A 27,747-nucleotide genomic window follows, 5' to 3' on the forward strand; every position below is an offset into this window, starting at 1 on the left:
CTGATGGCACTAGAGGCTCTCTTTTCAATTTGGAGGGAGAGCAAATATGCATATAGTAGCAGAATCATCAAGCAATACTACGTTTTTACTGCAGGTGGCAGCACATAGTTTCACTTGGCAAGAGAAGACAATTTTTCGGGCAACAGATTTGTAGCATTCTGAGAACACCTTAGACATACGCTAACTGCCCACAATTACTGACATACTGACCTCCATAGATAATCAAAAGATTTTATGATCATTTTAAATAAAGCTGCAAACCTGTCAGTAATACTAAAGGACAAAAGCCAGGCCAAATGACCACTGGAACACATTGACAGGGAGCGATCAGTCTACTTGAGGAATATTATAATTCAGTGACAAGGAAGAAAGTGCTCTACAGTTCAGTTCTAATAACCACTTACCCTCTTTCCCTTTGAATCTTTCTTGATCGTATCTATTGTAGATCTGTGGAGCCGGCTGCTTGTTTCTCAGTGTTGGGTCCTGAAAAACACAAAGTTTTGTTTTATTTTGTGTTCAGCCACAAAAATGGTTACGTGTGCATCTAAGCTGCAGAGACTTAGGGCTCTTTCACACCTGCGTTCTTTTCTTCCGGCATAGAGTTCCGTCGTCGGGGCTCTATGCCGGAAGAATCCTGATCAGTTTTATCCTAATGCATTCTGAATGGAGAGAAATCCGTTCAGGATGCATCAGGATGTCTTCAGTTCCGGAACAGAACGTTTTTTGGCCGGAGAAAATACCGCAGCATGCTGCGCTTTTTGCTCCGGCCAAAAATCCTGAAGACTTGCCGCAAAGCCGGATCCGGAATTAATGCCCATTGAAAGGCATTGATCCGGATCCGGATCCGGCCTTAAGCTAAACGTCGTTTCGGCGCATTGCCGGACCCGACATTTAGCTTTTTCAGAGTGGTTACCATGGCTGCCTGGACGCTAAAGTCCTGGCAGCCATGGTAAAGTGTAGTGGGGAGCAGTATACTTACCGTCCGTGCGGCTCCCGGGGCGCTCCAGAGTGACGTCAGGGCGCCCCAAGCGCATGGATCACGTGTCGCATGGATCATGTCATCCATGCGCATGGGACACTCTGACGTCATTCTGGAGCGCCCCGGGAGCCGCACGGACTGCAAGTATACCGCTCCTACTATGGCAACCAGGACTTTAATAGCGTCCTGGGTGCCATAGTAACACTGAAAGCATTTTGAAGACGGTTCCGTCTTCAAATGCTTTCAGTACACTTGCGTTTTTCCGGATCCGGCGGGCACCTCCGGCAACGGAAGTGCACGCCGGATCCCAACAACGCAAGTGTGAAAGAGGCCTAAGGCTACTGTCACTCTTGTGTTTTTGCCTGAATTGGCAGGGAAAAGCAAGAACACTTGTTTTTGATAATACAACCGGCTACATCCATTACGAACCGATCCGGTTTTATTATCTTTAAAATAGCAATGACTGCTCCGACATGAAAACCATTGTAAGTCAATAGGCCCTGGATCAGTTTTGTTTCGTGTCTGAGAAAACTGATCCAGCACCATTGACTTACATTGTGTTTCATGCCGGACCCATTTTGCTCCGAATCCCATGCCAGACAGAAAACCGCTGCTTGCTGCGGTTTTCTGTCCAGAATGGGAACGCAACCAAACGGAACTGATGCATCCTGGTGCAGTCCATTCCCTTCAGTTGACAATCAATGGGGACAAAACTGAAGCATTTTTTTCCGGTATTGAGATCCTCTCCTGGATCTCAATACCGAAAATAAAAATGCAATTGTGAAAGTAACCTAAAGGCTGTATTGTCAGGAAAAGACATTGACAATCCTTCACAGCACTATGTCAAGCATACTGTACATTGTATTTAGAAGCAGGAAGGTGGCACAAGACTACATGTTAGTGAATTCTCTGCACCAGATACAGTATTCCACTTCAATGTCCGGCAGAGAACAGCCTGCCGGAATTCTCCAGATCCGGCACTACAGGATGCAGACGGAATGCCCACCGGCCCCATAGAGTATAACGGGATTCGGCAGAGGATCGGCCGGACACATACCGCTGCAAGCTGAAGTTTGTGTCCAGACAATTCCCAGCATTGTCTGCCAGAACAGCCCAACAGAATTCACACTGGGTGTGTCAAACTAGCCTTAGCAAATAATATTACACTTTAACATGGTCCATGAGATCAGCACATGCCATTGGATTGCCATGGGAGAAGGGGACCCAAAAACGCCTATGCATATTATGCGATAGTTGGCCAAACCCAAGGATTACCTAGTGTGTATGAGGAAGTCCCTACTCTCCCCTGATGTAAAATGTGGAGTACAGAAGTACGTCTACATGGGGGAGATCAGATTACAGCCATCTCAAAGGGATTTTCCAAAAATTCAAGGGGTTGTGCAAGATCTCAGACAACCCCTACAATAGCTAAAAAATTATATAATCATATACTCACCCCTTAATCCTTCTGGGAATCCTGCTGTGGTCTTTCACATGCCAGGATAGGGCATGTAACAGCTGTAGTCACTGTCCTCAGGTCTACAGCTGAGGAAAGTGAGGGGCTGTAGCAGTCAGGTACCACATATCCCTGCACGTGACAGCTGGTGTTTCTACAGACAACAGCACAATAGAGTGGTGCTGTAGCAAGAGGAGAGTAAATGGTGATTTTTATTTTATTTTAAGACATTATAGGGGTTGTCTGGGATTTTGAATTCTTGGGCAACCCTTTGGGGGGGGGGGGGGGTCAGATGTTTGAAGGAGCTGTGGCCCATAGTACACAAAGCACAGTGCTACACAGTGTATAGCAGCTGTGCTTGGTACTGCAGCTCAATCCCATTCATATGAAAGGTACGGAGCTGCAGAAAGCCCATGTGCTCAATGGATATGATGTTATATGCCAAATAAGGGACGTGGTACAGGTCTGAGCACCATAGCCTTTCCAATAGATAATCAGCAGGGGTGCCACAAGACAGTTCGCCACCAGTCTGTTATTGATGACCTATCCTGAGGACAGGTCATCCTTATTTAAGTCCTGGTCTTCCCCCTTTTAGAGAACAGGCAACAGAACAATAGCTCCCGAGGCCTGCCATAGTTTTGAAAGCTTTGGGTGGAACAAAACTGATAACCTTCTGGACTATCACAAACACATGCAAAGTGTATGAAGGAGCCTGTGTGTATAAAGTGTTAAGTGTAAAAAAATAATCTACTTTCATAAAATCTACCAGTACAGAGTTGAATTTATGAGCAAAATGTTCATAAATCTAGCCCAAAAAAAAGGAAAAAAATAAAAATAAAAGTTAAGCCTCATGCACAAGACCGTGCCCGTTTTGAGGACCGCAAACAGTGAGTCTGCAATATATGGACACCAGCCTTGTGCAACCTGCATCACAGATTCGGACCCATTCATTTGAGTGCTTCTGTGAGGTTTCGCTCTGTGGCTCGGCACCACAAAAAAAAAATAGAACAAGTTAAATGGGTCTGGATCCATCTGCGGAATCCGCACGGATTACGCCTGTGCATTGGGGACCACTAATTGCGGTTGCCAATGCACAGAACGGCCGACCAACAGCCATGTCCATGAGGCATTAAAGGGCATCTGGCAGCAGATTTGTACCTATGAAACCAGCTGACCTGTTACGTGTGCACTTGGCAGCTGAAGACATCTGTGTTAGTCCAATGTTCACATGTGCCTGCATTGCTGACAAAAATATATGGAAATGAGCCTCTAGGAGCAACGGGGATGCTGTCATTAGGGTCCATTCACACGTCTGTAATTTGGGTCCGCATTAGTTACGCAATTTGCGGACCCATTCACTTTCAATGGGGCTGAAACTGATGAGAATCCGCATTTCCGGGATCCGCATCCGCATTTTCGGGATCCGTTTTTTCGGGATCCACAAATCCGTCCCTGAAAAAAATAGAACATGTCCTATTTTTGTCCGCAATTGCGGACCAGAAAAGGCATTTTCTATTATAGTGTCTGATGTGCGGTCCGCAAATTGCGGATCGCACATTGCAGGTGTCCGTGTTTTGTGGATCCGCAAAACACTTACGGACGTGTTAATGGACCCTTACACTGAGAGGCTCTGTTCTCTCTGCAAGTGCAGTGCCCCCTCTCCACTTTAACAGGGCCAAACAGTATAAATGCCATCACATCTGGCCCTGTTAAAATGCAGAGGGCGCAGCAGTTGCTTCTAAAAGTAACAGCAACACCCCTATTGCTCCTAGAGATTCACTTGCATATATTAAAACATCTGGGGTCATTTATCAAGACTGGCGTTTTAGATGCCGGTCTTAAAAACCCTGTGCTGGCGTTTGATGCGCCCAAGTCAAGCTGGCATAAATTTAAATAATTTTGCTGTGAGGAGGAATAGTCACATATTCCCTTGTGACCGTATCTGCGACAAAACTATGCTAAAAAGTGGCATACTTCAGATCATAAATGACCCCCATAATTTTCTCAGCAATGCAGGCACATATGAACAGAGGACTGAAAAAGATGCCTTCAGCTGTCAAGTGCACATGTCAGGTCAGCCAGCTTCATAGGTACAAATCTGCTGACAGATGCTCTTTAAAGTGTAAAGGTACATTTGAGGAAAACTGTACAAGATGAGATACAGTTGGGCATGGAGGCATACACATTCTGTATGTTGTCCTGTTGCACATTTGCCCACAAATGTTGCAGCTAGGCCTGTAGATCCTTCATAATGGTAGAATTGCCGAAGCTTGCATCCCAGCTGGTCCCAAAAATGCTCGATTGGAGATAAAATTTGCGACTGGGCAAGCCAGGGAAGTGTTGCAACCTGGTGGATATATTCCTGGAAAACCCTTGCTGTGTATGGGCGAGTATTATACTGAGACAGGGGTGCAAAATGAAGGTGCTACTTGTGCATGTATGGTGGACAATGAAACTGTGGGAGGTACTGGTACTGGTCAGATCAAACTATCCTCTCTACTGGTGGCCTGTCTGGGCCACCCAGAGCCTGTTAGCCATGTGTGCATGCCCTGATGTAATCACTGCGCCCAACATCCAACAGCTAGGTCAGAATGGCCTAGATGGTGGGCATTTAGTCAAAACGACCATCCTGCTTCTCAGTCCAATGATGAGCACCTTCGAGAAGTCAGTGAACTGGGCAAAAAGTCATTGAAGTGAGCTTTGCCAAGCAATTAATAACCTACCGTTGGTGCAGTAGTTTGCACTGGTCTTTGCTCGGGTGCACGACCCTCTTCCCTTGCTTTCACATTCTGAAGTATTGCAAATATGTTTTTGGCAAAATTCTACAAGGATAGAGAGATAACATGGTTAAAAAAAGGACAGTGACATTTTTTGAAAAAAATTATTAATATAAACTTTAATGGGACAGACCTGTTCTTTACAAGTGCTAACCCCTAGACAAACCCTTTAATGGCCCTCTCTCCTTCTGTACAGGGTTTGTAACTCGCCTTGTTTATGATTAGTGCAATTGTCTGTATTACGTATGTATACCTCTTCTCATATGTACAGCGCTATGGAATGAATGGCGCAATAATAATAATAATAATAATAATAATAATAATAATAATAAGAGAGCTGCAGTAACCAGCTCCATTCACTGCCCAACGACCAAGGTCCTGTAGTTCTAGCAATGAACTACTGGGTGCGGCGTGTAGGAGCCCCACCAATCAGATCCTGACGGCCTATCCAGAGGCTAGGTCATCACTTGTATTTAAAGGGAACCTGCCAACATGAACATGCAGAGCACTGAATCTTTTCCCACAGAACTATACATCAATGTGTTCAGCCTGCAGATTTGACGGTATTTTCAGTTACATGTTCGCTTTAACCCTTACACTGCATAAGATGTGTGCAATACTGTCTCTGCAACTGACGATGACAACTCATGAAGTGAGGACATCAGTGCAGGAGAAGTCGTACAGTGGAGAAAGAGGCAATTCTATTTCTTTTAAGAGTGACTACAGGGGAAACAGGAACATTTTGAAATGTTATCCCTCTTTATGCATCCCCCCCAAAAAAAATGGTTTCAAAAAAGTATGCTAGACGAACAAGAGAAAAATATACAATACATGTAGTCTGAGTTAATGGATGCCAGCTTCCCTGGTGGGGGGGGTTCAGTGGATACAGGTGGGATCGCTCATCTCTGGGCCTACTACTTCCTTGGTGCACTATAAGTTTGATGATAGAAAACTCATCTTCGGTCACTTTCACACAGATGTTCTTTGGTCAGGATTTCACATCAATAACTACAAGCCAAATGCAGAAGAGGCACAACAATCTCCATTATACCTTTGCAGTTTCTATTCTACTTCTGGTCCTGGATTACAAATACTGATACAGAATACTGACTAAAATACATGTGAATGAGGACTTCTATAGTCCAAAAATAATTTATATAAGGGTCTATTCACACGTCCGTTTTTTCTTTCCTGATCTGTTCCGTTTTTTCAGGAACAGATCTGGACCAGATCTGGACCCATTCATTTTCAATGGGTCCTGGAAAAAAACGGACAGCTCAATGTCAGATTTTTTCCAGGACCCATTGAAAATGAATGGGTCCAGATCTGGTCCAGATCTGTTCCTGAAAAAACGGAACAGATCAGGAAAGAAAAACGAGATTTTTGTATAACTTACCAGTAAAATCTCTTTCTCGCTCTTCCTTGGGGGACACAGGAAACCTTGGGTATAGCTCATCTCCATAGGAGGCGTGACACTAAGTGAAAGACTGTTAAGCCCCTCCTCCAGCAGCTATACCCTCAGCCTGGAGCGAGCGACTACCAGTTATGTGCCCAAGTAGTTAAAACAAAGGCAAGGATCAACCAAATTAACACCAACAAGTCAAAACTCCCGTCAGGGCAACCAAAACAATGGGTGGGTGCTGTGTCCCCCAAGGAAGAGCGAGCAAGAGATTTTACTGGTAAGTTATACAAAAATCTCGTTTTCTCGCCCAATTCCTTGGGGGACACAGGAAACCTTGGGACGTTCAAAAGCAGTCCACAAATAGGGAGGGACCACAACCCAAAGTGAATTAAAGCACCATAGGCATTAAGGCACCGCCGCCTGCAAGACCAGGCGGCCCAAAGCAGCATCCGCCGATGCATAAGTGTTCACCTTGTAGAACTTGGTGAAAGTGTGCAAAGAAGACCAGGTGGCCGCCTTACACAATTGTTCAGCCGAAGCTCGATTTCGCTGAGCCCAGGAAGCCCCGACCGCTCTGGTAGAATGAGCGGTAACACCAAAGGGCGGTTCCCTGCCCTTAGCACTGTAAGCCTCAGCAATAGCCATCTTGATGAAGCGGGCAATAACCACTTTAGATGCCGCCAGCCCCCTGCGCGGACCCTCCGGAACCACAAATAGAGAATCCGAGCGCCGAAAGGGTCTAGTTACATCCAAGTAGATCCTCAGAGCCCTAACAACATCCAGACGGTGAAGATCCCGTTCCCGAGGATGAGACGGGGACGGGCACAGAGAAGGAAGGATAATATCTTCATTCAGGTGAAAAGCGGACACCACCTTCGGAAGGAAATCCGGAACCGGGCGGAGAACCACCTTGTCCTGGTGAAAAACCAAGAGGGGTTCTACGCAAGAAAGTGCCGCCAATTCAGACACACGCCGAAGAGACGTGATGGCTACGAGGAAAAAAAAAAACTTTGCAAGACAACAAGCGAAGGGAAACCCTGCGCAAAGGCTCGAAAGGAGAAGATTGGAGAGCCGTCAGCACAACATTAAGATCCCAAGATGGAACGGGAGCGCGATACGGGGGAGCATAGTGAGCAACCCCCTGCAGAAAAGTCTTAACTGGACCGAGCGGAGCCAGAGGTCGCTGAAAAAGGATCGAAAGCGCTGAGATCTGACCCTTTAGGGTACTGAGACCCAAACCCAAGTCCAGACCAGACTGCAAGAAGGATAAAATCGTGGGGAGAGAAAACCGAAGGGGATGAACATCTAAGGTCTCGCAGAAGTTCAAATAGGCCCGCCAGGTTCGGTAATAAATCCTGGACGATGCCGGTTTACGCGCACGAATCATGGTACGGACCACGTCAGCAGAAAACCCCCGCCGCGTTAGGACCGCGGTCTCAATAGCCACGCCGCTAAACGTAGCGACCCTAAATGCTGGTGGAAGATCGGCCCTTGAGAGAGGAGGTCTTCTCTTAGAGGCAGAGGCAAGGGGGCGTCTGCCAGGAGCAACATAAGGTCGGCGTACCAAGGACGACGAGGCCAATCCGGGGCTATTAGGATCGCAGGCGTGCCCTCCGCCGCGATCTTCCGAAGGACTCGTGGAAGAAGAGGCAGGGGCGGAAAAACGTAGAGGAGAGAGAACTCCGTCCAGGGAAGGACAAGCGCGTCCGCGCCGTAAGCGTCCGGATCCTTGGTTCTGGCCATGAAGGTGGGGAGCTTGTGGTTGAATCTGGAGGCCATGAGATCCACGTCCGGACGACCCCAACGGAGGCAAAGAGACTCGAAGACGTCGGGGTGCAGAGACCACTCGCCCGGGTCGATCGTCGTCCGGCTGAGGAAATCCGCCGCCCAATTGTCCACCCCCGGGATGTAAATGGCCGAAATGGCTGGAACATGAACTTCCGCCCAGCGAAGGATTAGAGACACCTCCCTCATTGCTGCCGCGCTGCGAGTGCCCCCTTGATGATTTATGTATGCCACAGCCGTGGCATTGTCCGATTGGACACGAACAGGGTGACCCTGAAGCAGCGAAGTCCAATGCCGGAGTGAGAGGAGAATCGCCCTCAGCTCCAGAACGTTGATCGGCAGTTTGGACTCCGATGGAGACCAAGTGCCTTGTACGGACCGAGGAGGAAACACCCCCCCCCAACCCCGCAGACTGGCATCGGTGGTAATCACCAACCAAGTTATCGGTAGGAAGGACTTCCCTTGGAGAGGGGTCCGTAACCACCAGAGTAGAGAGGAGCGAACCTGGGGGGGAAGGGGAAAGTGCTGATCCAGACTTTCCTGGGACTTGTCCCATGCGGACAGAATGGCAGTCTGAAAGGTGCGGGAGTGATACTGCGCGTAGGGGATTGCTTCGAAACAGGATACCATCTGTCCCAAGACCCGCATGCTGAACCGGAAGGAAGGACGGCGGTGGTTCAGAAGGCTCTGAACCGACCGATGAAGGAGCTGGCGCTTCTCTGACGGAAGCCGAACCTCCGCTGCATCTGTATCCAGCAGCATCCCTAGAAAGATCAGTTGCCTGGATGGAACAAGAGCGGATTTGGGAAGATTGATAATCCAACCGAACCGGCGTAAGGTTTGTAGCGAGAGGTCCACACTGGCAGATGTCAGTGACAGAGAGGGTGCCTTGATAAGGAGATCGTCCAAATATGGAAGAAGAAAAACTCCCCTGGAACGAAGTAAGGCGAGGACAGGGGCTAGGACCTTTGTGAAAACGCGAGGGGCTGTCGCCAGCCCGAAGGGGAGGGCAACGAACTGGTAGTGGTCGGACCCCACTGCAAAGCGCAGAAAGCACTGATGACACCGAGCGATTGGAATATGAAGGTAGGCGTCCTGGATGTCGATAGAGGCCAGGAACTCCCCTTTTTCCAGAGAGGCCACCACCGACCTGAGAGACTCCATCCGGAACCGCTGAAGACGAAGGAAACGGTTTAACCGTTTTAAATCCAGAATGGGACGAACCGAGCCTTCCTTTTTGGGGACCACAAAAAGGTTCGAATAGAACCCTTTGAATCTTTCCTCCATAGGAACCGGAGCGATGACCCCCTTGTCCAGAAGGGTACGAGTGGCAGTAAAGAAATCGGCCGCCCTTTGGGGATCTCGAGGAACCCGGGAGCGAAAGAACCGAACTGGGGGGAGGGACGCAAACTCGAGTTTGTACCCGGAAGACACCACCTCGAGAGCCCAGGCGTCGGAGACGTGCATCTGCCAGAAGTCCCTGAACAGGAGGAGACGTCCCCCCACCCGGGTGGGTGGGGGCGCACCTTCAGGTAGGGTTCTGCTTGGTCGCGGGAGGACGAGCAGGCTGTGACTTGCGCCAGGAGGGCTGGGTCCGAAAAAAAGGCTTCTTACGTCTGTCTTGGACAGGGTTAGAGGATGGACCTGAAGTGGTGCGAGGTGTGGGAGCTCTGCGGGAAGACCTGAAGCGAGAAAAGGTGGGACGGCCTCGAGTGGTGCTCCTAGTCCTGGATTGGGGAAGATGTGTACTCTTCCCTCCCGTGGCTTCAGAGATGATTTCATCCAAGCGGGCCCCGAACAATCGAGAACCAGTGAAGGGAAGGCCAGTAAGAGACCGCTTTGACGTGGCGTCCGCCGTCCAAACCTTTAACCAAAGCTCCCTTCTAGCCGAAACGGCCAGGGCAGATGAACGGGCTATAAGAGCCCCCGCATCCAGGGATGCCTCACAGACAAATTTTCCGGCTTGAACGATAAGTTGGGCCAGAGCCCGGAGGTCCTGAATAGGGACGTCGGATTCAAACTCCTGATCCAGCTGAGACGCCCATTCTGAAACCGCTTTTCCAGCCCAAGCGGAGGCAAAGACCGGCCTGAGGGCGGAACCGGAGGCTGCAAAGATACCCTTTGTAATGGCCTCTATCCGGCGATCTTCCGTGGATTGTAAGGAAGAACCATCTGCAACGGGAATAGCCGTGCTTTTGGACAAACGGGCCACAGGGGGGTCGACTTTAGGTGGTGACGCCCAGTTTGTAATGCAATCCGCCGGGAATGGATAACAGATATCCAACTTCTTAGGCGGGGTAAAACAGGCATCAGGACGGGCCCAGGCCTTAGAAACCACCGACGAGAAGTCAGCGTGGAGGGGAAAAACCGCAGACGCCTGTTTTTGGCGAAAAAAGGAAACACTGGCCTTTTCAGAATTAGGAGGGTCATCGTGAATCTTAAAGGTATCACGGATATTGTTAATAAGATGGCCCACAGCAGAAGCCAGCTTTGAAGGCAAGGCCGAGTCCATATCCCAATCAGAATCGGCTAGTTCCCCTTCAGAGGGCATATCCTGTAATGAGGAAGGACCCGACTGAGGGCGCACCCTTGGGGGTGATACCGAAGCATCCGAGGATGATAGGTGCTCCGCCCTGGACCGCTTCTGGAGTTGACGGACTCTGGAGGTGTCGCCTGGAGAGAGAGACTCAGACGGGTCAGCTAAGGTAGCGGACCCGGAGGGCCCAGCAGGGGAATTATCCAGCTGCGGTAAGGGCAATGTATCTGCAAGGCGGCCCACAACATTAGTGAGACTGACCACAGCCTGGGAAAGGGATCTAGCCCAGTCAGGGGGATCCAAGAGGCCAGGGGGTGACACAGCAGATGGCGGACCCTGTAATGGGGCTTTGCAAGCCGAGCAATGCGGGTCAGGCTGCCCTTGAGGAAGGGGTGCCTTACATGCGGTGCAGGTATGATACCAAGGACCAGCAGGCACTGAGGGGTCAGACATGTTGGCTGGAAGTAATATACAAAAAACGTCCAGGCCAGAGGGCTGCAGTGCTGGAAGGGGTCAACAGTCCTACCAGGTCACAGTGGGAGCAAGCGGCAACAGCAGCGGCAACAGCAGCGGCAACAGCAGCGGCAACAGCAGCGGCAACAGCAGCGGCAACAGCAGCGGCAACAGCAGCGGTCCTCAGAGCCCTGAGGTAATCTGTCCTGAGAGCAGGCAGGCACGAAGAGGAGGCGGGGCTAGTGAGGAGCGGGAAGAAAGACATCCGCCCCTTGACTGAAGCCTAACATGTACAGTGGAACGGAACGAAGCTCCGCCCACCGATAAGACTTCTCGCGCGCGCGCGTGATTCAAAATATTACATGCCGCCGAAACCCCACAGAATAATGTCCCCCGTTCACTTCCATATAAGCGGAGGCGAACGCACACCAGTGGCCGGACAAGAGCGTGCGCTTGTCAGAATATCAGCCGACAGTTGAACACAGCCGCAGTACACGTGTGCCTGCTATCCAGCAGCTGATAACGAAAGGCGGCCCACGGCCGCCGCACCTGAGGTAAAACTGCGCTGTAACCCTCCCCCACGAGCATCGCTCCGCTTTTGCCCCACACACAAAGGAGCCGCAGGACTCACAGCTAAGAGAGCTGTAACTTGTAACTGACATGAAGGTCAGGCAGAGGGGACAGCAGCATCAGGCCCTAACGGGGGGGGGGGTAGAACGGCTGCACAGCCACCTCACCATCGACGTTTTCACCCTCTGTCCATCCAGCAGGGACGCCCCTTCAGCCACTGTCACCGAAGTGGCAGGGAGGTGGAGAGGGGCTTGCAGGTGGGCGACCCTTGTGCTGGCGGGATGCAGGGGAGCTGGGCTGCCCTGGTCCTCCTTTTCTTCTGTGGGGGAGGCAGCAGTGCGGATAGCCGGCACTGGCGCAGCTCAACCCCGGGAAAACAGAGAGGTCTAATGCGACTCTGTTGTCCCTGTTGAAAAAAGGAAAAAAAGTTGAAAATAATAAAAGAGAAAAAATAAAATCTTTAGCAAAGACAGCTCTGCAGTGCAGAGAGTGTCTTGCCTCCTTGACACTAAGCAAAAAACTGGTAGTCGCTCGCTCCAGGCTGAGGGTATAGCTGCTGGAGGAGGGGCTTAACAGTCTTTCACTTAGTGTCACGCCTCCTATGGAGATGAGCTATACCCAAGGTTTCCTGTGTCCCCCAAGGAATTGGGCGAGAAAAACGGACGTGTGAATGGACCCTTAAAGCTAGAACGAAAAAGAAAATCCAAAATCTTCTCATATATCAAATTCTATAACGAAAACCACAGTCCTGTGGACCTGTGCAGTTGCTAATGCTACTTTCACACTGGCGTTTTGGCTTTCCGTTTGTGAGATCCGTTCAGGGCTCTCACAAGCGGTCCAAAACGGATCAGTTTTGCCCTTAATGCATTCTGAATGGATAAGGATCTGCTCAGAATGCATCAGTTTGGCTCCGTTCCGGCTCCATTCCGCTTTGGAGACTGACACCAAAACGCTGCTTGCAGCGTTTTGGTGTCAGTCTGACAAAACTGAGCTAAACGGATCCGTCCTGACACACAATGTAAGTCAATGAGGACGGATCAGTTTTCACTGACAATAGAAAACGGATCCGTCCTCCATTGACTTTCAATGGTGTTGAAGACGGATCCGTTTTGGCCATGTTAAAGATAATACAAACGGATACGTTCTGAACGGATGCATGCGGTTGTATTATCTGAACGGATGTGTTTGTGCAGATCCATGACGGATCCGCACCAAACGCGAGTGTGAAAGTAGCCTAAGCTGATTTCACAGGAGAGGCAAAAGACTAACAATACAGAAAGGTTTATAAAGCCAAGAATGAAACGGACAAGAGCAAAGCCGAACGCGCACCTTTCCTGTACTCTGCAGTATAGTCGTTCTCGTCCTCCACACTCTTTCCCTACTGACAATATCCCTGGTAACATCCACTTCTGCATCCACAAAACTTCTCTGTTTTAAGGCTGTTATATCATCATCCAAATCGGTTTTGATTGTAGTTTTTCTTTTGGCCATAATTTTGGCTTTGATGGCAGCAATTTTTTCAACTGACATGGCTTCTGAGAGGGATCTGAAAATAATGACGGGAAAAAGAAGAGACATAAAACTTGCTATATTACACATTCTTTGAAAGCACAGACTTTATCTAAATACCTGTATACAGCACTGCACCCAGAGTCCTCCTACCAGCCTCATCTGCACTACTGAGTGCACGGTCATATGAGTAACAACTCATACTCAGCTGTTTAACCCTTACAGAATAATTTCTTGGGTTTGCATCAATGAAGTCAGTGGCCTCTTTTAGGAGAGGTATTAAATGCTGTCAAATACACACTATGGGGTAAATTTATCAAGACTGGCGTTCCCATATACCAGTCTTCATCTACCTGTGCTTCTGCCTCGTGCTTCCCTGGGAGACAGAAGGCTGGGCACAGGAGTCTTAGGAGTTAAAATGACATTTATATTCCCCCTTTCTATGCAATCTAATGCTCTGTTACATTCACTGACCTGCGATCCCTGTGATAATAATTCATGTAGCAGCCGGCTCACTGCGCACAGTGCTTCTACTTCCGGCGGCTGATTCATGAATTATCATCACAGGGATCGCAGGTCAGTGAATGTAACGGAGCATTAGATTGCATAGAAAGGGGGAAAATAAATGTCATTTTAACTCCTAAGACTCCTGTGCCCAGCCTTCTGTCTCCCAGGGATACACAGCGTCTGGCTGCACAGCCCGTCTTTGGAGACGGATGGCCCTTAGCAGCACTCTTCAAAAGAGCGTTGCTAAGGGCCATTTCAGCCCGTTTTCTAACCAAAAATAAAAAAAATTTGGCTAAAAGTCTTAGCAAAATTGTTACCCATCACTTGCCCTACACTTTACAAAAAATCCAATTATTTTTATTTTTTTGCTACTCACCGTAAAATCCTTTTCTCGTAGTAGGCATTGGGGGACACAGCACCATGGGTATATGTACAACTACTACTAGGAGGCGACACTAGACATAAAAAGTGTTAGCTCCTCCCCGTTGGGCTATACCCTCTCCACAGACACTAGGCAGCTCAGTTTGTACCAAAAGCAGTAGGAGAGAGAAGAAAGGCAAGGAACCAACAACTCCCGTACCGGGAAAGATCAAGAGACCAGCCTGGAGAAGCGGAAGTAAAACAACATAGGGTGGGATCTGTGTCCCCCAATGCCTACTACGAGAAAATTATTTTACAGTGAGTACAAAAAAAAATCAAATTTTCTCGTGCATGGCATTGGGGGACACAGCACCATGGGACGTCCCAAAGCAGTCCCCGAGGGTGGGAAGAACAACCATGTCACCTGTTGGGCATACAGGTGCGGGAGAACCATGTGACCCAACAGGAGAAAAGCACGGAATAGGCAGGTAACCTCATAACAAGGGAGAAACTCCAAGGAGGCCACAGTGACGACTGCCAGCACCCCAGGACAAATGCCTGGGAGAAGGTCCCAAATGCACGAAGAAGGCAAAGGGGAACACCCAGCTCAGCCAAAGGCTGGAGAGAAAGTAGGACAGCATCGCGTATCGGATCTACCTAACATCCCAATTGTCTCAGGCGAAAGCACAAACACCCTGAGGTCAACCCCTGAAGGGCCAGGGGAGCAAGGGAACATGGAATCACTAAGGCCAACGAGTGAGGGAAGCCATAGCAAGGCTCAAATGTGAGTGGAGCGGGTCTCCCCTCACCGCAAAGCAGTTGAAAAAATTAAGCGCCCTATTGAAAGGAAAAAATCCCAAAGGCGCTAAGGGAAACCGCCAACCCCTGGAAGGGGAGGGGGTAGTAAGTAAAGGCCAGGTAAAAAGAGAAAGGAGAAGACCTGCATCCCCAAACCAGAAGACGAGGAACGAGCCTCTGAAAACAAAATATCGCTGAGAAGCGCAAGACCGGAGAAACTCCGGCCAAATGAAGTATCAGGGAGATGCAGGGCCAGGAAATCTCAGCAGGGACACACTGGACTGAGACATGGGAGGAGATGGAGAGCACTCCCAACAATCTAAGGAGGAAGATTCTACAAACAGGAGGAAGTCCCTCCTGAAGGAGACCATAAGGTGAAAATGCAAACCGTAGCACTAAACCACTCAACACCAGGTACTTGACGTGGGAGGATGGGAAGATAGACACGAATCCCAAGAGGTCCACAAGGCTATTGGAATCCGCAAGGGGAACAATCAACCCAGGACCCTCCCAAACAACAATAATCCTACAGAATCTGTGTGGTCAAATGAACGGGGACAGGGACTCCAGAAAGGAGTACCCGCAATGGGCTCACAAGGAACCATGAACTGAACCACCAGAGGACAACAAAAACCAGAATATCCAAGAAAAAATGAAAAGAACCACCAAATGGGAAGGAATTGGCCATGGACAACTAGCCATTTTAAAGAATAGTGGCTAGCAATCTGCATACATTGTCCCGGGGAGGGCAAATACAGCGGCTTGGGTTGTACCACTAAAACAACAGACGCCCATATGCATTAGGAATGGCGAAGTCGCTATAAAAGAAGCGGGATTGACTACACGAAATGTAGAAACCAGCTGCGACTGAAATACAGAAGGCTCCCAGGGGGAGAGAGTACCAGATGGGCGCAGACAATAGCAAGGTCCCAAGGGACTGCCCTCTGTTAGATAGTACAACTAAGCAGAGAATATAAGGGAACACCCGGACCCAGAAGGAACTACGGAACCCTGTCCTATGTCAGAGCAATCAGCAGAAAATTCACCTACCAGGCAGGTGTGTGGCGCTCAGTGGTTCTGTCCCTGACTCATCAGGGAGGACATCCAGTGATGGCTGAAAACTGCTGCAGCGGCCGGTGCTCACCAAGCTACGTATCCCAACAAGGAGAAGATCCAGTGGAGATCACTGTACTCCACCAGGAATGGTCCGCCCTGTAATAGAAAACAATGCGGGTACTCCTTTATAATATGGGGAACGTGGAGTGCAGCCAAAAGTAGTATTTGATAGGGATGGCAATAGTAACCCTAGCACAAAAACCAACAACCACCTGGCCATGGTGTAGGGAGCGTGGTTGTATGTGGACCACCCACCAGATCAGATCAGCCATATACTGGGTACACCAGAAGTAGTAATAGACCGACAAGGTGGAGGTGTGGGTTGGGCTGGCCCACCCCTGCCAGATATGGCTACCATGTTCGTGCTGAACCAGGATGGCCGGAAAGGGAAGTAACCAACATCCGCAGCACAGATTAGAGCCCGGGGAAGGAAGCACTCAGTAATACAGAAACTGTATGGGCCACAGATTGCACCATAGGGCCCAGCACGTGGGTACTAAAAATACACGCCCAAAACCGAGGTAAAGTGGCTGCATGTTGCACACTAAGGAGGGTGGAAACAAAGCCACAGCATCCAGGAATGCGACCGGAAGGTACAGGTCCTCAACCTGTAAGGTACAAATAAGGCTGTGTAGTGCAGAGATACGACCAGAGAGATGCAATGGGTACAGCATCTGGAGATGGCAGAGGTACTAGGTCTAAGATTAGAGTGATGTGGCCGCATGGAGCACCCTAGGACCAGAGAAGTGCAACGGCTGCCACGTTAGCTATGGCACCTATATTTCGCTCGGGAAGGGAAAATAGGGCCGCACGGTTCCACAAGGAACGACAGGTGCACACCACAACTAGGTAAGTGCAATGGCAACTGAAGAATGCCCTCTATTTCACCTAAAAAGAGGGAAACAGGCCCGCATGGTACACCATAGAGCCCGACAGGTGTAACGGCTGCAGAATCAGAGACGGTGCAGGAACTCTACCTAAGAAGGGAGTAAGATGGCTGTTTGGTGCACACTAGATGAGGTTGCAGTGGCAACGGCACTACAAAGTGGCCTCAATATCTCGTCCGGTAAGGGAGAAATAGTGCCGCAAGGTACACCATAAGGCCAGACAGGAGCAAAGGCAACAGCTCCTGGAGATAGAGAAGTTAAATAAAAATGAAGGAAACAAGGTGGCAGCCTGGTGCCCACTAGAACCAAACATAGGCAATTGCACAGCAATTGAGAGTGGCCTCTATATCTCACCGAGAAGGGAGAAATAGTGCCGCCCGGAACACAATAGAGCCCGCCAGGGATATTGGATACAGCATCAGGAGATGGTGTAGGGACTCTACCCATGAAGGGAGCAAGGTGGCTGGAAACAGACAGGTGCAATTGCTACGGCAATTGAAGGCGGCCTGTATATCTCGCCCGGTAGGGGGAAATAGTGCTGCATGGAACACCATAGCCAGTAAGCAGGTACTCTACCTATGAAAGTAACAAGGCAGCTGGAAACAGACAGATTTAATCGCCACGGCATAGAAGCCGGCCTGTATTCTCTGGTACAGGCATTACAAAAGAACCTTTAGAGGCCGAGAAGGGTTGCCAACCCTACAAATGGCATTTGCCTGAATTATCAGCTTGCCTAGAACATAGCCCCTGGATAGGGGAACCAGGAAGGTCTGTCGTGCACAGCCTACGAGGGCGTACATACCAGAGACACCGCGTAGGTGTCCCAGTTGCTAAGCACGGTGACGGCTGCCTTACCAGTGCGGAAATTACCTGTGCAGGCAGGAGAGCGCCATCCGAAAGTACACTAAAGGGGCACCAAACCTGGTAGGGTAGGTACCACCATGCACGTTTGACTTGACCACGCAGAGGGATTCTGCATGGTGGAAGACCGCCTGATGCTCTGTTCCGAGGGAATCTGTGCAGAGGTGTCCCCAGAGGCAACTGACAGAGAAGGCTTCGTCACCAGCCTCAGGCCTGTCCTGGGGGACCCGAGGATGCCGAGGAGGGGTGGAAGCTAGTTGAGACCACCCGAGGTTGGTCCATGGGCTACTCCTTGCGTGACCCTGTATCTGAGCGTGAGCGTGGCTCAGGAGGGGGAAGGAGACCGCAATTTGTAGGTAGCGCTCCAGCGACTCCGCCAGGGATTGGGCGAGTCAGGCAAGGTTTCCATGGATCGACATGGAGGGAGCCCACTCAGGGGGGACCTACACACAAAAGGGTGGGAGGGGGGACAAGGCGACCACGTGGAAACCTCCGTAGACAACGGACGCACGTAAAAACCGTGGCGATCCGATAGGGAGGCTGGGAGAGGAGGCCCCATAGAGCAGCAGGGCTGACCTATCTGACCCCGGATGCCACAGTTCCCAAGAGGTGCTGCAGCAGCAATATAGCAGGTGGCAGGGCTGCAGGAGAATGCAGCAATCGAGAGGGGAGAGAGGGAAAGGAGCCTGCGGAGCAATTCAGCCAGAGGCTGCCTACCGGACCCCAGGAGCTGTGCAGCGCACCCAGAGCAGAAGATGGCGACCGGAGATAGCAGGAGCCGACAGCCGGAGGAAGACCCGCCCCTCAGAGAGAGAGCAGGGAACCTAGGGCCAGCTTGGCAGGCAGAAGAGGCCCCTCCCAGGCTCCCCCCACGGAGGGGAGGAGACGGAGTAAGCCCGGGAAGGGAGAAAGTGGGCGGGGAGTTGCGGCCTAGTAGACCCAAAAAGCCGGGGACTAAATTAGTGGAGCGCGGCCGTTCGCTCTCGATAGTGCCCCAGAACTGCCGCGACGAACGGGGGCCAGGTGGGGGAGAGAACTGAAGAAGAGACCCCCGGGGAGAGAAAAAACGGAAGGCCAGGGGGCTTCTGGGGCCAGGATACAGCTGAGAGAAAAAACCCACAACCTAATGCAACAGAGGCAAGGCACTTATCAGAGTCAAGGCATTTACCCACACAGCAATGAGAGCTGTATTAGGAAAAGTTTCTCCTGGGATTTGAACTCTCAACCTTTCACATCAGAGGCAAGGCATTTTACTGTATTATCCGGGAAGGGAGTATGAGGGGGGGAACGCGCCCAGGCCCGGGAAGGAGGGTGGGATCCCTAATCTAACATACTCACCCTCAGACGTCTTCAGGCGCAGCAGTAACCACCCCCTCGGCGGACTCAACACGGGAACCGTGGGACTGCCGAAATTCCACTGCGGAAGCAGATTTGGGGACTGGGTGGCTGCCAGGTACCGAAGTACGCGCCCGCAGGGGGGCAACTAAAGTGGAACACGATGGAGCCACCCCTGCAGCAGGCCAGAACCTGCAGAGAAGAGAAAGAAAAAATGATTGAAGAAAAAAATTAAAATTAAAAAGTAGCAGGATGACCTGCACAAAAAGCAGGTCAGGTCTGCCCTACAGACACTAGAACAAGACTGAGCTGCCTAGTGCCTGTGGAGAGGGTATAGCCCAACGGCGAGGAGCCAAAATGTGGTATGTCTAGTGTCGCCTCCTAGTGGTAGTTGGACATATACCCATGGTGCTGTGTCCCCCAATGCCATGCACGAGAAATGACAGACACATCTTAAAGGATAACTAATTTATTAGAGGCAGTTTCTTGCGCGAGTTACAGCAAATCCGACAGGCAATGATAGGCTTCACCCCTCCCCCTTTTCTCACCACTTTAGAAAAGTGGCAAGGAGCTGAAGAAGTCGCAGATTATGAGATGCAAATTAATTTGCAACTTACTTAAACCACAATAGTGGCAAAGAGACAACGATAAATGACCCTCTAAATGTACAGTTTTGGGACAATATAATATTAAAGAAAAGTTCATGTAGTTGAATAGAGTATAGGTCTATAAACAGACTACCCCTTACGGCACATGCTACACCCAGGCTGCTCAATATACTGAGCAATTTAACAGACTTTTTTCCACTAAAACTGAACAAGACAATGCCAAAAGGTAAATCATGCGAAAAACACCGCTTACCGAATTTGCTCGGTCTGCACAATGCCTTCTTTATGGCCTTCCAGCCTAGCAGCCAGTCTCTCTTTGTCAAGACGTACACGTTCTTCATCCTAGGAAGAGAGCAAATTACCTATAAAACCTAACTATGTTATGTCCTTGGTACTGCCAGCTGCCATGAGAAGGTAAAAAGAAAAGAATGCTACATTTCCACCACAAAGTGACCCTGTAATGTGATTTGGAAGACAGATCTGACTTTAGATGTTAAGACAATTAAAAATATAGTTTATAACTTTAAAGGGGTTATCCAACCCCAAAATTGCACCCCCCCCCCTTCCCCCCCACAGATTGTACTTAACCAGCTCCCTGGCACCCATGTTGCTTCTGTTGCCACGGCCACCGCTATATCTTGGCGGGTGACGCTAGGGAGACTTGTTCCCGTTGCGGGCTGCTATTGGCTGCTCCCAGTCGCCGAATGTTTTGATCCATGTTATGGGGAGATGCAGCGGGGGACGGGGGTTTGTGTGGGCAGCAGAAATGGCACGTGTGCCAGGGAGCAAGGCAAGTACAGTCTCTGAGGTGCCTGGGCATTTGGTGGGGCATTTTTGGGGTTGGATAATCCCTTCAAAAGGTAATGTGCCATCAAAAAATGACCTAGTCTGTAAAGAGGTTGCACAAGTTTGGAGGGGGTAGGGTTGCAAACCTCACTCTTGGCCAGACCTGTGAAAAGAAGCTTAATTTCCTGATTCCTGCCTCCGAGCTACTTCCCTTCCAGGTCAGGGATGCTCTGCTGCACCACATCGCTGTAAACATCTGGTCTGATGCCGCCTGCAGCCAATCACTGGCTGCAGCGCTGACATGCTCCCCTACAGTATTAGAATGTAATGGCTTCGATGAGCCGAAGTTATTACTTTGCAAAGTCTCGTGAGACTTTGAGTAATAACTTCATAAATTGATTTCTACTTTAAAAAAAAAACATTTTCTGAACTCCGGTTCAGTTCCAAGTGGTACCTTGGAAGTAATAACTTCGGCTCATCAGATCCAATACATTCTAATACAGTATTGAAAATAAGTTTTATGCGAATCGACTTCAGATGTTTCATACGAAGTTGATTCGCTCATCCCTAATCACAACCTATACTTAAAAAATGTATAAATAACTGTTTCGCACTGGTCATTAGTAGTGTTAGTCGAGCACCAAAGTGCTTGTGTGCTCAAGTAGAACACTTCCCGATGCTCGGGTGCTCTACAGCAGCGGTCCCCAACCGCCGGGCCGCGGCCCAGGACCGGGCCGTGGAAGATTGTTAGCCGGGCCGCGGCGATCAGGGTAGTCTTTAACTCTGTACTAATGAAGCGCTTCCATTATGGAAGCGCTTCATTAGTACAGAAGGACCAGGGAGCAGTGAAGGATCTGTACTCACCGCTTCCTGGTCCTCGGCTCGGCTATCGGCTGTGCAGGGCTGCGCACAGCGTGAGGTCTCTCTGTGACCTCACGCTGTGCGCCGCTATACACAGCCAGCCGACAGCAGAATGAAGAGGATCGCGATGGTGACCAGGAGCAGGAGAGGTAAGTGTTTTTTTTGTTTGTTTTTTAATTGCACTGGGGGCTAATGGGGGGCTTATGGCTGACATGAGGGGCTAATGGGGGGCTTATGGCTGACATGAGGGGCTAATGGGGGGCTTATGGCTGACATGAGGGGCTAATGGGGGGCTTATGGCTGACATGAGGGGCTGATAGATGGCTAAAGGTTTGGGGGTTGATCTGAGCCATTGGGGGTCTAATCTGAGGTCTGACCTGAGGTGTAATGAAATTTTTTTTTCTTATTGTTCTCCTCTAAAACTAGGTGCATCTTATAGGGCGAAAAATATGGTACAGTGCAGCAGAGACCATAGTCAGTTTATATAGTCATTATATAGTGTTCTATATTATAATATGCACCTTGTGTTTTGTTATGCGCGTGAATCAGTCAGCCCCGGCCCCCCCTTAAGCCCCGCCCCCAGAACCCCCACCCCCTGGGAAAATTGTCTTGCATGAAACCGGTCCTTGGTGCAAAAAAGGTTGGGGACCACTGCTCTACAGAGCACCCGAGCACACTGGAAGTCAATGGGAGAACCCGAGCATTAAACCGGCACCTGCTGCTCTGAAGAGGGGAGGGTGTCTGGACTCTAGTTCGACTTAGGAGTCCCTGCTCTGACTCCATATATAGCCATGTCCACATATGGAGCCAGTGCTTGGGGACACCCAGTGTATTTAAATCTAATTTAGCCTCTATTTTTGAAAAGTTTCTGGCGGGATTCGAACTCAACCTTCTACATTACAGCCCAGAATGTTAACCACTACACTATAGAGCTTACTAGTAGTAAGTATTCCTATAATGCAGAAGTCTGATATTTTATGTTAGTAAGGCTACTTTTTCACACTCGCGTTTGGTGCGGATCCGTCTTGTATCTGCACATATGGTTCCGCACCAATAATGCAAACGCTTGTATCCGTTAATAACGGATCCGTTTGCATTATTCATTGTAAGTCAAAACGGATCCGTTTGGCTCCACATAGTCAGACGGTCACCAAAAAAAACGCTGCAAGCTGCGTTTTAGTGACGTCTAAAAAAAACGCAACGGAGATCAAACTGATGCATTCTGAACGGATCCTTATCCGTTTAGAACGCATTTGGGCTCAACTGATCCATTTTGGGCCGCTTGTAAGAGCCCTGAAACTGATCTCACAAGCAGACCCAGAAATACCAGTGTGAAAGTAGCCTAACTGGCCATGCAGCTCTATAGTGTAGTGGTTAACATTCTGGGCTGTAATGTAGAAGGTTGTGAGTTTGAATACAGACAGAAACCTTTTATTTATTTATTTTTAACCTCCTCAGGACCGCCGTACGCAGGATTGCGTCTTTGCGGCGGTCCTGTTGTTCTGGGTGGACGCGCCGGTGCGTCCTCTCGCGAGACGCGAGATTTCCTGTGAACGCGCGCACACAGGCGCGCGCGTTCACAGGATCGGAAGGTAAGCGAGTGGATCTCCAGCCTGCCAGCGGCGATCGTTCGCTGGCAGGCTGGAGATGTGATTTTTTTAACCCCTAACAGGTATATTAGACGCTGTTTTGATAACAGCGTCTAATATACCTGCTACCTGGTCCTCTGGTGGTCCCCTTTGTTTGGATCGACCACCAGAGGACACAGGCAGCTCAGTAATATGTTGCACCAAGCACCACTACACTACACCCCCCCCCCCCCCCCCCGTCACTTATTAACCCCTTATTAGCCCTTGATCACCCCTGATCACCCCATATAGACTCCCTGATCACCCCCCTGTCATTGATTACCCCCCTGTCATTGATCACCCCCCTGTAAAGCTCCATTCAGATGTCCGCATGATTTTTACGGATCCACTGATAGACTGATCGGATCCGTAAAAATCATACGGACGTCTGAATGCAGCCTTACAGGGGAGTGATCAATGACTGTGGTGATCACCCCATATAGACTCCCTGATCACCCCCCTGTCATTGATTACCCCTCTGTCATTGATCACCCCCCTGTAAAGCTCCATTCAGATGTCCGCATGATTTTTACGGATCCACTGATAGACTGATCGGATCCGTAAAAATCATACGGACGTCTGAATGAAGCCTTACAGGGGAGTGATCAATGACGGAGGTGATCACCCCATATAGACTCCCTGATCACCCCCGTCATTGATCACCCCCCTGTCATTGATTTCCCCCCCCCCCCCCCCCTGTAAGGCTGCATTCAGTCTTTTTTTTGGCCCAAGTTAGCGGAATTTTTTTTTTTTTTCTTACAAAGTCTCATATTCCACTAACTTGTGACAAAAAATAAAAACTCACATGAACTCCCCATACCCCTCACGGAATCCAAATGCGTAAAATTTTTTAGACATTTATATTCCAGACTTCTTCTCACGCTTTAGGGCCCCTAGAATGCCAGGGCAGTATAAATACCCCACATGTGACCCCATTTCGGAAAGAAGACACCCCCAGGTATTCCGTGAGGGGCATATTGAGTCCATGAAAGATTGAAATTTTTGTCCCAAGTTAGCGGAACGGGAGACTTTGTGAGAAAAAAATTAAAAATATCAATTTCCGCTAACTTGTGCCAAAAAAAAATAATTTCTATGAACTCGCCATGCCCCTCATTGAATACCTTGGGGTGTCTTCTTTCTAAAATGGGGTCACATGTGGGGTATTTATACTGCCCTGGCATTCTAGGGGCCTTAAAGCGTGAGAAGAAGTCTGGTATCCAAATGTCTAAAAATGCCCTCCTAAAAGGAATTTGGGCCCCTTTGCGCATCTAGGCTGCAAAAAAGTGTCACACATCTGGTATCGCCGTACTCAGGAGAAGTTGGGCAATGTGTTTTGGGGTGTCATTTTACATATACCCATGCTGGGTGAGATAAATATCTTGGTCAAATGCCAACTTTGTATAAAAAAATGGAAAAAGTTGTCTTTTGCCAAGATATTTCTCTCACCCAGCATGGGTATATGTAAAAAGACACCCCAAAACACATTCCCCAACGTCTCCTGAATACGGCGATACCAGATGTGTGACACTTTTTTGCAGCCTAGGTGGGCAAAGGGGCCCACATTCCAAAGAGCACCTTTCGGATTTCACTGGTCATTTACCTACTTACCACACATTAGGGCCCCTGGAAAATGCCAGGGCAGTATAACTACCCCACAAGTGACCCCATTTTGGAAAGAAGACACCCCAAGGTATTCTGTGAGGGGCATGGCGAGTTCCTAGAATTTTTTATTTTTTGTCACAAGTTAGTGGAAAATGATGATTTTTTTTTTTTTTTTTTTTTTTTCATACAAAGTCTCATATTCCACTAACTTGTGACAAAAAATAAAAACTTCCATGAACTCACTATGCCCATCAGCGAATACCTTGGGGTCTCTTCTTTCCAAAATGGGGTCACTTGTGGGGTAGTTATACTGCCCTGGCATTCTAGGGGCCCAAATGTGTGGTAAGGAGTTTGAAATCAAATTCTGTAAAAAATGACGAGTGAAATCCGAAAGGTGCTGTTTGGAATATGGGCCCCTTTGCCCACCTAGGCTGCAAAAAAGTGTCACACATCTGGTATCTCTGTATTCAGGAGAAGTTGAGGAATGTGTTTTGGGGTGTCTTTTTACATATACCCATGCTGGGTGAGATAAATATCTTGGTCAAATGCCAACTTTGTATAAAAAAATGGGAAAAGTTGTATTTTGCCAAGATATTTCTCTCACCCAGCATGGGTATATGTAAAATGACACCCCAAAACACATTCCCCACCTTCTCCTGAGTACAGAGATACCAGATGTGTGACACTTTTTTGCAGCCTAGGTGGGCAAAGGGGCCCATATTCCAAAGAGCACCTTTCGGATTTCACTCCTCATTTTTTACAGAATTTGATTTCAAACTCCTTACCACACATTTGGGCCCCTAGAATGCCAGGGCAGTATAACTACCCCACAAGTGACCCCATTTTGGAAAGAAGAGACCCCAAGGTATTTCGTGATGGGCATAGTGAGTTCATGGAAGTTTTTATTTTTTGTCACAAGTTAGTGGAATATGAGACTTTGTAAGAAAAAAAAAAAAAAAGAAAAAAATCATCATTTTCCGCTAACTTGTGACAAAAAATAAAAAGTTCTATGAACTCACTATGCCCATCAGCGAATACCTTAGGGTGTGTACTTTCCGAAATGGGGTCATTTGTGGGGTGTTTGTACTGTCTGGCCATTGTAGAACCTCAGGAAACATGACAGGTGCTCAGAAAGTCAGAGCTGCTTCAAAAAGCGGAAATTCACATTTTTGTACCATAGTTTGTAAACGCTATAACTTTTACCCAAACCATTTTTTTTTTTTACCCAAACATTTTTTTTTTATCAAAGACATGTAGAACAATAAATTTAGAGCAAAATTTATATATGGATGTCGTTTTTTTTTGCAAAATTTTACAACTGAAAGTGAAAAATGTCATTTTTTTGCAAAAAAATCGTTAAATTTCGATTAATAACAAAAAAAGTAAAAATGTCAGCAGCAATGAAATACCACCAAATGAAAGCTCTATTAGTGAGAAGAAAAGGAGGTAAAATTCATTTGGGTGGTAAGTTGCATGACCGAGCAATAAACGGTGAAAGTAGTGTAGGTCAGAAGTGTAAAAAGTGGCCTGGTCTTTCAGGGTGTTTAAGCACTGGGGGCTGAGGTGGTTAAGTAATTACACATTTTTACAATTACAATAAAAAATGAAATATATACATTTTATTTAGCCTCTATTTCCAAAAAGTTTCTGACTGGATTCGAACTCACAACCTTCTACATTACAGCCCAGAATGTTAACCACTACACTATAGAGCTGCGTTGCCAGTTACAATTTTTTTTTTAACTAAATTACGAGACTTCGGCTGTATAGGAATACTTACTACTAGTAAGCTCTATAGTGTAGTGGTTAGCATTCAGAAATAGAGGCCAAATTAGATTTTAATACACTGACTCGAGCATCGTGCTCGAGCACACGTGATATTCGGCCGAACACCACGATGTGCCGAGCATAGCGATGCTCGAGCCGAACTGGTGTTCGGCCGAGCATGCTCGCCCAACACTAGTAATTAGGCCTCACAATAGGCGAGATCACAGCTTATCAGCATGTCCAGAAAACCTGCCCATAGAAGTCAATGAGGTCAGCTCCTGTCCATTGTGTCTATGGCCCATGTGGCAGTTCTCAAAGAACACAAAGGCATTTATCATACCTTCACTCCAGAATTCTGCCTTCATAAATTCCCTAAATGGAACTTGTGACTTTGTGCCCATTTGTACAAAAAAAAAAAAAAAACCTCACTCCAGTTTTGCAATGTGGGTGGGAAAGTGGGTGTGGTTAGCTGTGTTATCGAGTGTCACTGCAGATTTATCTTTGAGACTTTTTTTATTTTAAAGTCACAAAAAAAAGGCCACAATCCCAACTCTAGGAGTGGGGTAGACTAGAAAAACTAGAGCAGCTTTTCTAGACAAAAGTGCTAAATTTAAGGATAAGAAATGTATCAAACATGCAACATTTGATAAATGTGGCAAAGTACATCAACACAAACTCAAGCAAAACTGACTTCCCCTCATGATCAATTGACATATTTTAGGCCTGATAATCAATGTAAGACGTGAATAATTCTGACTTTATTATTTTTATATTTTTAAGTAGTTAGGGACCTAAAAAATGTAAGAAAAATTTTCCTTAAGTCTTTTTCCAACCTAAAACAAACCATTCCCTGTGCGCTTAAAACTCAGTTCTCTCTACACCGCTGACAGCTCAGCGGTGTACAGGCTATGTAATGGGGCGGCAGCGCTGTGCGTACAGGCAGGAGCGCATATTGCTGCTCCTGCCTGTGCCCCCTGGATGATTAACTCCTGGCATAGCACATGTGTACTCTGTAACCATGTACTAAGCCAGGATTAGCTGAGCGGAGTGGGCTCCTGCCTGCTCCGCTAAGAGCTGACATGCAGTTTACTTAGCTTAGCAGAACAACTAGTACCTCAGAACCGAAGCAGAGTTCGGTTTCAAGTTTTAAAGTGGTTTTGCACT

The 27,747-nt window shown here is 48.4% G+C and overlaps 1 protein-coding gene across 1 annotated transcript in view; it reads right to left on the reverse strand.

Moving 5' to 3' along the window:
* CDC73 (cell division cycle 73) overlaps positions 1-27,747 on the reverse strand; it is a 159,451-nt gene that overhangs the window by 115,727 nt on the left and 15,977 nt on the right. Inside the window, exons 6-9 of the mRNA XM_040406873.1 lie at positions 20,193-20,281; positions 13,288-13,504; positions 5,159-5,257; positions 405-483 (exon numbers count right to left, since the gene is read on the reverse strand). Of these exons, the coding sequence (XP_040262807.1) occupies positions 405-483; positions 5,159-5,257; positions 13,288-13,504; positions 20,193-20,281 (484 nt within the window). The remainder of the gene's footprint in view (positions 1-404; positions 484-5,158; positions 5,258-13,287; positions 13,505-20,192; positions 20,282-27,747) is intronic.

This window comes from Bufo bufo, chromosome 9, assembly GCF_905171765.1.
Source record: "Bufo bufo chromosome 9, aBufBuf1.1, whole genome shotgun sequence".
In the NCBI taxonomy this organism is placed as follows: domain Eukaryota; kingdom Metazoa; phylum Chordata; class Amphibia; order Anura; family Bufonidae; genus Bufo; species Bufo bufo.